This window comes from Panthera uncia (genome assembly GCF_023721935.1).
Source record: "Panthera uncia isolate 11264 chromosome E2 unlocalized genomic scaffold, Puncia_PCG_1.0 HiC_scaffold_20, whole genome shotgun sequence".
In the NCBI taxonomy this organism is placed as follows: domain Eukaryota; kingdom Metazoa; phylum Chordata; class Mammalia; order Carnivora; family Felidae; genus Panthera; species Panthera uncia.
Genome location: NW_026057589.1, coordinates 14,756,953 through 14,769,769, shown reverse-complemented (window position 1 = coordinate 14,769,769; position 12,817 = coordinate 14,756,953). Strand labels below are relative to the sequence as shown.

At 39.1% G+C, this 12,817-nt stretch overlaps 1 protein-coding gene across 1 annotated transcript in view; it reads right to left on the bottom strand.

Moving 5' to 3' along the window:
* Positions 1–12,817, bottom strand: part of CNTNAP4 (contactin associated protein family member 4) — a 251,334-nt gene that overhangs the window by 120,538 nt on the left and 117,979 nt on the right. Inside the window, exon 4 of the mRNA XM_049622706.1 lies at positions 1,417–1,564. Coding sequence (XP_049478663.1) covers positions 1,417–1,564 — 148 coding nt within the window. The remainder of the gene's footprint in view (positions 1–1,416; positions 1,565–12,817) is intronic.

The window sequence follows — 12,817 nt, the reverse complement described above, 5'->3', positions numbered from 1 at the left end:
GGGGGGGGGGGGGGGGGGGGGGGGGGGGGGGGGGGGGGGCGGTGGGAAGGGAATAGTAACCTAATAATATTTACCTGGACTTTTAAAAAAATTATAAACTGTTCATGTAATGCTGTAATAAGCACTCAAGAAAACGCTGCTACTTCTAGAATTTTTCAAAGACTTAGTACTATTAAAATTAGTGTTATTGCTATGATTATGATTGCTGTTGATATTCACACTGTGATTGCTATTCTGTAGGCTCCAATGGGAACAAAAGGCCAGTCAGTTACCTTTGATGGGAGAGAAGGATGCCGGGAACATCACTAACTACTTAAGGAGACGTGCAGTCTGGACAACATGGTTTGTCCGTCTGACACAGTTTCAACAACGTCAACACGTCGCCTGTCCTGCGCACGACCTATCTTGCCTGCATGCAAATGAAGTGAACTGGAACCTAACTGGACTTATATCAAAAAGTGATAAACTACGTGTGACAAAAGCTTTAGTGGCTAAAAAGCTTTAGCTTTTAGCTAAATAGTGATATAGAGGAACTGAACAATCTCAGGCTCTTTTCCGGATTCTTCCGTGTACTAGGCGTGGGACACTGGGCAAATTACTGAATCTCTCCAAACCTCAGACTGCTCATCTGATAATTGTAGATCATGTTAACTAACTCACTGTTCCATAATAAAAGAGCATCTAACAGGATGGTGTGGCTTGAGGTAGGCTATCAATAACTCTTAGGCCCCTGCCCCACAAAAAGATATAATAAAATGCTTCATTAAGAGGAGACTAAGTGAAATCTGTGGTTTCTACCATTTTTTACGTGAAAGTATTTCAAACACATTTTATATTTTAGCAGAGGTCTTTACTTTTTCTATGAATTTATGTTGAGGGCACAGCATATTTATAAGTGAGTTACATGGCATATTATTTTTAGGCTAAAGAGACCAACATTCTTTGGTGCCTAATGTTTGACTGGTTATACTAAATGGAACACTGTATCTTTTATGAAATTCAGGGTGCCTAAGTGAAACATCATCAGATAAGTCCATGGAGGGGGGAAACTCTAATATTTGAAAGTTAGGATCTAGTTAATAATATTAGATTTGGATAAATGGATTCACATATGTCCATTAACAGGTAGCTGTGTGTACCTATCTCTGTAGGGATTGATCTATCTATAAAACGCTTCCATTTCTGATTTAAAATATAACACTAAATACTGAAGTCAATATTGCCATGCACGGGCACGTGCGCACAACACACACACACACACACACACACACACACACACACACAAGCTTTCCACAAAGATCATTCCTGTTTTTCTATCTCTTTACATAGCTATAAAGTCAATTTTGGTGTGCAGGTTGGCTCTTAAAACATCTCTTTTGATATCTACGTCAGTGTGTTGGGTAAACAAACACTTACTGTATGCACATCCGAACACCTCAATCCGCATTCCAATTCTGCCCCTGGGGTTCCACTCTAAAGGGATGAAGCGCAGAAATCGGGCTTTGATGGAAGGCTGGAGTCTATAGTACACAACACTGTCTGCATTTGCATTTCCTGAAAAGCCCTAAAAGAAAAGGGAAAGAAAGAAATCAATGCATTTGGAGAATATCCATTTTACCCTGTGACCTATAGTGTCCACAAGCAATGTCTGATTTGTTTTTTTACTATAAAAATGGCTGCCTTCTCCAAGAAAATCATTATTACCAGTTACATTGTAATGTCCCTCTTTCACACAGAAGTCACGATTGCTCAAGCTTTTCTTTATAATGAGAGTAGATGAAATTCCACCTTCCCCATTAAGCCAGCTTTCAACATGATACCCTCAATAAACGTTTCTATAAAGTGCAAATTATACTTAAAAGGTATTAACATTGTGAATGGCACAAACAAATTTTGAGAAAATCTTCTCCCCGCGTTAAAAAAGCAGGATCTGATTCAGCAAAGAAGTTGCTTAGTCACTGATGAATGATAAAAGTTAGGAACCTGTTTCCACTGTTTTATTTTACCCTCTTCGTAACATAAACAAAAGTATCACCCGTTCAGAACTAAGGAACTACACTCTGAAAACAGGCTGTTCAACCTCACGCACTGCACTGCCGGTACGTCAAAGTGATTTAATAAAAAAAATAACAACACAAAAGTGCCTGTATTAAAAAAGAAAAACTGTTAAGGGAAATTAGAAGCAATAACAATTGGGAAGACCTATAATCAGACTTACAGACTCTAGAATCTGAAAGCTGGAAAGACCTTGAGAATGATGCTAAGCTGGCACAAAGTGCAGATGAGGAAATGAAAGGTCAGAAAGGTAGAAAATAACCCTCTGGTATTTGGAAAACTATTGTATGGTAAGACCAAGAGCTACCCTCCTTCCGCAAAACCAGGATGCATCTGCCTACCACGTAGTTCACCTGCAAAAGCCACACACCAGAGCACCTAACATCTAAGCACTTTATTTTTCTCCTCCATGACGAATGGTACGCTTTCATATATGAAAGAGTTAGGGGAAGTGGAAGTTGCTCTCAATAATTTATATTTTTTTTATTTCTTCTTCTCCTCCTCCACTACCCATCCTCCCTTCCTCCTCCTTCTTTTTTTTTCTCCTTTTCCCCTCTTTTGATTTTTTTTTTTTCAACTGTAACAATCAGCAAATGTAGGAACAAAATAAGGGATCTATTCATGCTCTTGGTAGGTCTGTTGACCATGACTGACTGGATCAACAAATACGGCCGGCCTCATGTAGACTGCATAAGAAAAAGGCAAACACATTAGGAATACCTATATACAGGGAGCCTGCTCATTTACCTACTTTTCTTTCCATTTCACTAATATCCCTTTAGCAGCATTTACCAAAATATTTTTTAATATGAAATTGATTGTCAAATTGGTTTCCATACAACACCCAGTGCTCATCCCAACAGGTGCCCTCCTCAATGCCCATCACCCACTTTCCCCTCCCTCCCACCCCCCATCAACCCTCAGGTTATTCTCAGCTTTTAAGAGCCTCTTATGATTTGGCCAAAATATTTTCTAATACATTTTTTTTAAAGGCTCAGTGTTTCATAGTCAAATTAATTTGATTTGACTCCCCTTATCAATCGATTCCCTACTTCTTGCTCCCACTCCACCAATATTCCATACACCAGCTCTCAGGCGCACACACCACAGGCACTTCTGTGATGGCACCTCCAAATTCTATCCCAGATCTGGGCACCTCTCTTCCTCTCAGCTATGACCACCCAGTTCAACAAAGAATCATCTCACCAGAATTATCTCAATGACCTCGTCCTCACCTTTTTTGTCCTCCTGTTCCCTGTCACCAACCCCGTATGCAGCCCTAGTCTCTTCCTCTCTGAGAAGTCAAAAACATTTTTAAAGGTGGGTGCCTGGGCGGCTCAGTCGGCTAACCATCCGACTTCGGCTCAGGTCATGACATCACGGCTAGTGAGTTCAAGTCCGGTGTTGGGCTCTGTGCTGACAGCTCGGGGCCTGGAGCCTGTTTCAGATCCGTGTCTCCCTCTCTCTCTGCCCCTCCCCCACTTGCATGCGCTCGCGCTCGCTCTCTCTCTCTCTCTCTCTCAAAAATAAACAAACATTTAAAAAATTGTTTTAATTTTAAACGTAAATCAAACCATGTAACCCCAACTGCTTTCTTTACCACTTAGAACAAAATTCAATCTCCTTATCAAACATACGCTCTTTGACAACACCCTCCATTAGGTTTATGCCACCCTGGGGCCCCTAGAACAACCAAGCTCAGTGCTGCTTAGGGCCTTTGCACCAGCTGTCTCTGCTGCTCTGTAAGTTCTCTCCGCAAGGTCTCTGGCACAACTAGCTCTTCTTGCCCTTTAGGCTTTGGTCAAAATATTACCCCTTAAGTCAGGCCCTTGCTAATCACAGTTGCAAAGGCAGTATACCTGGCACACCCCCACACCTTATTGCCTATTTTATTTTCTTCATATTACTCATTATTTGGGGTCTTCTTCTGTTCGATTATTGTTTGTTTATCTTATCCCACTAGAAAATGAGCTCCATGAAAGCAAAGACCTTCCATGTCCTCCATCCATAGTACCTAGAACATGCCTTGGCTCAAAGTGGTTCACAATAAGATACCTGTTGGATGCGTATGTTTGGGAAAGACTGGGCTTCAAAACAAAACAAAATTCAACAGGTGTCTTATTTACAGAACCTCTAAGAGCATGTCAACTGTGAATGTGCTAAAGTGCACTGTATCTCCCATGACAGGGATAGTTCTCTGGTATGTTTTAAATATATTAGGCCCTCATTCTTAGCTATTATTTCCCAGAACATAGACAGGAGAACACTGCTTAATTCCACAGGTATTTTAACTTTGTAATCAGACCCTTCCAGAAAGCTCCAACCTTCTCACTGGTCAAAATTTCATACTCTGGGCATTGGTGGTGGTGGTGGTGGTGGTGGTGGTGGTGGTGTGTGTGTGCGGGCGCATGCCCCCATGTGTGTTTCCAGGCTCCCCAAATCAGGACAATGTGGGAAAGGCAATGCGGGTCGAGGCCCTGGTCCACTGACATTCAATCCTAATCAGACCGCCTTACACTTCGATTCTATTTTCCTGGGTGCCTCTGGCAGGCTAATACAACTTTGATTTCTTTCAGTGAACAGCTGGATGATGAATTAGATAACCTTCCAAAAGATCTCATGTTTTTTCAACATTAATGCACATTCACAGATTTAGACAGATGCCAGTACGATGTTCTCAACATCTTAAAGGATTAAGAGGAAAGATACATAGTGGCCGTGGCAACAGACAGGTAAATGGAAGGGGGAGGTGCACGCATGGCAATCGTTCACATTTTACCTGATCGATTTATGAGCTATGTAAATTTTCAGAACATAAAGAAGAAATATAAGGTGCTTAGCTTATATACGTAATAAAAATGTCTTGGCACATTCAAACTTTTAAGCAGCTTTTTCTTACAAAGGGTGAGGGAACTTGTGAGGTGGGGGATATGGGGTATTTAGCACATTCCGGTCACATCTGGGGTTTTTTTCTAAATGAACATTTTTAATTTTATAATAATCAGTATAATGAAAGAAGATGCAGACATAGGAAGTGTGTTCAGTGACAGAACAGGCAGAACACTATCTTGGAATGCTCTGAGTACCTTAAATAACTTCCTAGGATCAATGTCAGCCAGAGAACAGGAATCATTGCTATTAATTAAGAATTCGTTAACTGAGCAATAATGTTTGTCTTGTCTTGCTCCTCATGGTGAAATTTTTTCAATACATAAGATAAAGACTTTGCTTTGGAATTCTGTATTAAATGGGCCCTTTTTTTCAGAATGGTAGTCAATTAGGGATGTGGCTGATGTGACATTACCTAATGAATGAAAAGTTCTATGCATACTATCAGGTTTCAAATGTACTTCCCTCGCCTAAGAGATATTCTTCAACTTGCTATGAATACTTTTTTCACACCATCTCAAGTTCATAAAGAACGCATGGATTAAAGTTGCTCATTAAAAAAAATAAATTTATTATGTGGATGTTTATGTCTTCACTTTTTTCCTAATTTTTTTTAATGTTTATTCATTTTTGAGAGAGAAAGAGTGTGAGTGGGGGAGGGGGCAGAGGGCGAGAGAGATACAGAATCAGGCTCCATAATGTTAGTGCAGCCTCTGATGCCCCCATGAGGCACTCAAACCCACAAAACTGGGAGATCATGACCTGAGCCGGAAGTCAGACCTTAACCAACTGAGCCACTCAGGCACTCCTGTCTTTCCTTTTATTATAGATTCTGAACTTTGGTGTCTGTTAGAATTACTTGAGGAGCTGTTTAAAAATGCAATTTCTACATATGAGTGAAAACACATGATATCATGTTTTCACTCATATGTGGATCTTAAGAAACTTAACAGAAGACCATGGGGGAAGGGAAGGGGGAAAAAGTTACAAACAGAGTGGGAGGGAGCCAAACCACAAGAGACTTTTAAATACAGAGAACAAACTGAGGTTGGATGGGGCAGGGGAGAGGGGAAAGTGGGTGATGGGCATTGAGGAGGGCACTTGTTGGGAGCACTGGGTGTTGTATGAAAGCCAATTTGACAATAAATTATATTTTAAAAATGTAATTTCTAGATCCTGAACCCCATGTGCTGAACCCCAGGGCAAGTGGGGCCCTGGAATCTGCATTTCTAATGCATGCCAAGCCAATTTGTGCTTTGGTCTTTAGCTGATTTTGAAAAATTTTCTGGCTTGTGAATAAGCCATGCTCTTTTCCCCTCCCTATATCATTGCAAAACTTTAGAGAGGGAAGAGATTTTAGGAGAAGGGTTCACCAGGGCTAACTTCTAAGGGGAGAAATATGTAGCAAACGTGTTCTGTGTTACCAGTCTAAAGGTCTTCAGTGTGCAAATCTGTACTCAGGGTCAGGTGCAGGAGAAATGCATTACGCAGCTGTAATACTTCCATCAACTCTGTAAGATAGTCATTTTTGCACCCACTTTAAAATTGAGGATAATGAAAATTATAGAAGTTATGTGTCTAAAGCCACACAGCTAAGAAGTGGCAGAGGAAGGATTTAATCCTAGGCTTTGCTGACTCCAGAGAACATAATTTAGCTAAACTATCAATAGGCTTCCTTCCAAAAGAACATGAAAGCTAACCAGTCGCCCTAGAGGAAGCTTGATATTTTATCTGAGGCTCCCCCCACTCTTTCTCGTAATTTACATTTAAAATCTTTGACATATTGAGAGTAATACGACTCAGATGATCGCTGAACACAGCTCTCCCAGTTAACTATTATAGACAAAAGCATGGTTCCATAAACTTTACATTTTCTCAGAATTACTGGAGTAGAATAAAAAGAAAAGACAAACGTTCAATCATCAATAGGACTCGTACATAAAATGATAACTTCCTCACAGATATGAAATGCAAAAGAATATGCCAGTATTTCATCAAATGTATGAAACACCTACAAGGAGAATTAAGGTCATGTGTCTTATGTGACAAAAATCAAAAAGCCTTAATTGTATTTTTCTTTTCTTGGAGACTTGATTTTCAAGCTCAATGAGGTATTCATAGATGGTTTAAAAATGCATTCTAACCGAGATAATTTATGGAGTTAATGAATTAAAGTTCTTCACAAGATTTTAAGTATGTCCATAATGATTCTAAAGTTTATGAAGAGGTATAACAGCATTCATCTGTTTTATAAATATTAATTGAGCAACTCATCTATGAAAGTCAAGATGCATAAAGGGAAATGCCCATATGGCAGTTCATAAGGGGATCCAAAACACTTCTGTAATAAATCAGAAACATGGGACCACTTACATGTAGTTACATAGCAGGCTGTGTAATTACATAAAAATTGGTTTAGCTCCCACCAAAATAAACAGCAATACGAATATAAATTCAACATGACCAGCAGGCAAACATGAAAATCCTCTGACCCCTCTTGTTATGAGAATTCATGTGACTCACATATGACCTATTTCCAAGAACAACTCATTTTGACACAGTCAGCTGACAGGCGGACACTGAATGCATCATAACAACATGCTGTCTAATGGAAGTCAGACCTTTGTTTTATGGTGTTGGTTATAAATATTTACCAAGTGCAGCACTGAGCCTCCCAAGAGACTGTCTCGTCTAAAAAACAAAAAATTAAAAAAACTGAGAAGGCAAAGAAAAAATAACAACTGGAAAGTGGGAAATTTGCTAGCATAAACCCAAGTAAGTAACTTGTAAACATATGTTGAATAAGCCCATTGTAACTCTATGTATAAATGCTGATTCTCTCTTAAGTGAGTGTGAATGTCATTCATTAATTGTAATAAAGAAATAGCAATGAGAGCAGAGGAATCAAATTAGAAAGTTAAGGGTTGTTCTGTGTTTATGATAAGTCTCAAATCTCAAAATAAGAATACAGAATTTTATTGACATAAAATCAGTTTCTACCACCCCCTCTGCTCTGAAAATACTGTCTTTAAAATATTTATTTGCAGGGATACCAAATTCTTGGTAGTATTTCAGTAAGGTCCCATGTCTTGCCCATTATATTAGAATCTGTGAAGAAACCAAGTTGTAAAATACACTGTTTTATCCCTTTTAGCATCGAATGTTTCACTTCTCAAGATGGAAGAATCGAACGGCAAGAGCAAAAAAGCACATGAACGATACGGCCTTGGCTATAGTTTGTAACTATTGTTCAGAGACAGCAATAAATTGTTTTATGGAAGACACATGGATAGGTCATTACTCTTAAATTTATATTAGGGTAAGATATGTCTAGTTTTTTGGAAGACTAAATTTTTATTGAAAGATAACTTTTAGCTTTAAAAAAATCATCATATTATGGTAGTGGTAGACTAGGAAATTCTGAACAATCCTCCTGCTAGAAAAGTTGCGCAAAATAAAAAATAGGGAATGAAGCGCTCAAAGACAATAAAATAGAGCCCTACCTTTGAGACCCTTTTCTCTTTCTAGGATTCCTGAATAGAACCTGAGACAGAAAGAACCTGAACATCAGATCTTTTTACAACTGCACAGGGTTAAAGACAAAATTTTAGATCTAGGTCCCCCAAGGATGAGGATATCCTGTAAGCTTCCACAGATTTTGTATTGGAACTCAGAGGGTCTACAGCTTAGGACAAAGGGTAAGTCACACACAGACAACTCCTTAGAGGGACTAAAATTCAGCTTCCTACCTTCTCAATCTGTGAAATAACATTAAGATAGTCAGAAAAGTCTGGTGCTCATTTCTACCTGCAGAAGCAAATGTAGTTACATTCTGTAGAAAGATATCTTTCTAGGTCGCAAATTGTGTTTTCATTTTTCATACATAATGTCCTACACACCACAGAAAGTAAGAAAGCAGCAGTGAAAACTGTTCTTAAAGGGAAATTCAGAGTCGTGGATATACACACACACACACATACTAACTAGTAAACAGGAAAGGCATCAGCTCTGTATTTAAAGAGCTTGGAAATCATGACTGTACTCTAAGCAACAACAAAGTCAGACAGACTGAAAATCAATGACCTTTCTTAGACCTGTCAGAAAACTTAGGTTATTTGGTGCTATGGATTGGATTGTGTCCCTCCAAAATTCATATTAAGGCCCTAACCCCAATGTGATGTACTTGAAAGTGGGGCCTTTGGGGTGTCATTAGGTTTAGATGAAGTCATGAGGGCAGGCCCCCATGATGGGATTAGCGTCATAATCATGAGAAAAGAGACCAGAGCCAGTGGAAGACACTGAGAAGGCTGATGTCTGCAAGCCAGGAAGTGGGTTCTGACCAGGAATGGTTTGAATTAGCCAGCAACTTGACCTTGGACTTTCCCAATTCCACAACTGTGAAAACTAAAGGTCTGTTTTGTTTAAGCCACCCACCAGTCTGAAGTGTTTTGTGACTGCAGCCTGAGCTGACTAAAACCATGGCAAACTATCGCCCTGGAATCTGGAGAGATAAGACGATCCAAAGAGTCAGAGCCAAGATCTGTTCACCGAGATCTGCCACTGGTGCCAGAAACTGATAGGGTTGCTTATGAGGTAATAGTGATAAACTGATGGAGGCTGAGGGTGAGCTGGCATGACAGAGAGAGAGAGAGAAACTCCTGGGGACCACAGTCTTAGAGGGCCCTACATTTCTGTGAACTTGACTTTTAGGAAACTTTCACGTTCTCCATGAAGATCAGAAAAAGATTCCCTCCTGGCTCTGGCAGGGTAAGGGAAAGGTAATTATTGTGAAATACGCCCCAAGTGTTCTGCACAACAAAGGCCTACTGTCTAGGAGGAAAGACTTTGCCAGAGCCTCATCCCCATTAGGGAAGAACATTCTTCCCACTCTGGGTTCCCTACTCTCCCTGTCCCACCCAAGGGAACAGTCAACAGGAGTCAAGAGCCAGGAAAAGAAGTAAGGGCAGGAAGGGAAAGAGCTATACCCCTAGAGACACACTAGTGAAGGTCACAGTCCCAAGACAGAAGCCCGCTACAAACACTGACATTTAGCTGCAATAACACAGAATGCTCTCATACCCTCATATCATAACATCCAACCAGCAGAACTCCAGTATAATAATACTGGATAACAGCTGAAAGCACTGTAAACACGGACCACCTCTGAAGAGGACCCCAAAGTCAAGAGGAGAGACAAAAATTCATCTAAGAGTATTAGATGAATTTGAAGCTTCCGGCACCTACAACACCTACATCAAACATTAAACACAGCCCAATTCCTCACCAGGTTAATATAAATCCTCACACAAAAATTCTATTCACTTCAGTTCCCATTACTGAATACAACATGTCCAGGGGTGTCTGGGTGGTTCAGTTGGTTAAGGGTCTGACTTCAGCTCAGGTCATGATCTTGCTGTTCAGAGTTCAAGCCCCACGTCGGGCTCTGTGCTGACAGTTCAGAGCCTGGAGCCACTTCTGATTCTGTGTCTCCCTCTCTCTCTCTGCCCCTCCCCTGCTCATGTGCTGTCTCTCTCTCTCTCTCAAAAATAAATAAACATTAAACAAACAAAAATTTAATACAACATGTCCACATTTTGCAGAGAAATTGCAAGGCACGCCAAAAGGCCAGAAAAAAAACACACTGCAGAGACAAAACAATCATCAATTACATACATCTCAGATGTTGGAATTATCAGACTACGAATTTAAAACAACTCTAATATGCTAAGGGCTCTAATGAGACAAGTGGACAGCATGCAAGAAAGATGGGTAAGATAAACAGAGAGATGAAAACTCTAAGAAAGAATCAAAGGGAAATATCATAAATCAAAAACACCGTGACAGAAATGGAGAATGTCTTTGACGGGCACATCAATAAATTCAACACAACCCAGGAAAGAATCAGTGAGCTCAAAGATAAGAAAACATAAACTTCCTGCACTCTAATGCAAAAAGGAAAAAAGCAGAAGGGAATATCCAACACCTGTGGATAACTGCAAAAATTGTAACATGTGCATAAGTGGAATACCAGAAGGTAAAGAAAGAGAAAATGGAGTGGAAGAAATATTTGAATAATGGCCAACGACTTTCCAAAATTAATGACAGACCCCAAAGTAGGCCCAGGAATTTCAAAGAGTAACAAGCAGATTAGAAATCAAAACAAACTCTATACTGAGTCAAAATATAATCAAACTGCAGAAAGCCAAAGATATAGAGAACATTTTTAAAGAACCAGAGAAAAGCAAACACCATACCTACAGAGGAACAAGGGTAAGAATTATATTGGACTTCTCATCAGAAAACACGCAAGCAAGAAGAGAGTGAAGTGAAATATTTAAAGTGTTGAAAGAAGTAAAAATAAACTTGGAATTCTCTACCTGGAGAAATTCTCTCTCAAAAGTGAAAAAATAAACACTTTCTCAGACAAAACTCAACAGAATTCACTGCTACCAGACTTGCTCTGCAAAAAATATTTCAAAGAAGTTCTTTATACAAAAGTTAAATGACATAGGTCAGAAACATGCAGACAAAGGAAGAGCACTTGAGAAGGAATAAAAGAACCTAAGATAAAATAATTTTTTATTGTTAGTTACAAGATAACTGTTTAAAGAAAGATTAGTCAAAATCTGTTGGGTGATGATAGCACTTGGATGAATTAAATGCATGGCAGCAACATTGCAGGTAATGAGAGGGAGGGACTGGGAGTATTCTAAGTTACCTGCACTATTTATTAAGTAGTATAATGTTATTTGAAGATGGACTTTGACAGGCAAGGGCAGTCACTAAAAATTTTTTTAAGTATATCAGTATGGAAAGAGATAAAATTGAATCATACAAAATTCTCAAACTCAGATAACACATTAAAAAGGGGGAGTAAGAAACAAAAGGCAAATGCAACAAACAGAAAACAGTTACAAACGTAGTAGATATTAATCCAAATATATCAAAAATCACTTTAAAAGCTACAGTCTAAATACTATATTTAGCTGCAGTCTAAATACTACATTAAAAGACAGAGATTGTCAGGCTATATATAAAGAATGATGAAACCCAACTATAGTTCATCTGCAAGGAATTCGCTTTCAATATAAGACTAAAATATGTTGAAAGTAAAAGGATAGAGATTTACCATGCTAATGTCAAAAATCTAAAAATAGCAAAATTTAAACCACCAGATCAATAAAATAGTAATTAGTAAGAGTTTATTGTGCATATCAGAACAGTTCAAGGACAGGGAGTTTCAGGGGCGCCTGGGTGGCTCAATCAGTGGAACGTCTGACTTCAGCTCAGGTCATGATCTCATGGCTCATGAGTTTGAGCCCCGCGTTGGGCTCAGTGCTGATGGCTTGGAGCCTGGAGCCTGTTTCGGATACTGTGTCTCTGTCTCTTTCTACCCCTCCCCACCTCTCAAAAATAAATAAACATTAAATAAATAAATAAATAAATAAATGAATGAATGAATGAATGAATAAATGAATAAATAAAAGAACTGGGAGCCTTCAAACCAAAACTCTATGAGGCTTAGAAGCACGGCATTACAGGATGGCTCATAAAATGAAAATGAGGAAGTTGTTTAACCTTTACGTGATTGGTTATTACAATAGGGGTTTCCAGATGGTTAAAAGTAGTTATCTTGTACCATCTTTAGGAAAATGACTTAAGTTTCACTTACGTTCATGGAATAATCTAGATTCAGTTTTGCTTATGTGGCTTAAATGGTTTTGTCTGCTCAGGGAATTTTCAAGTTTGGTTTTCATTTTGTATTTTAGCCGAACACTAACACCAATCTAAAGAAAGCTGGAGTAGCCATGTTAATTTCAAACAAAGCAGCCTGCAGAACAAGAAAGATTATCAGAGATAAACAGACACAGCA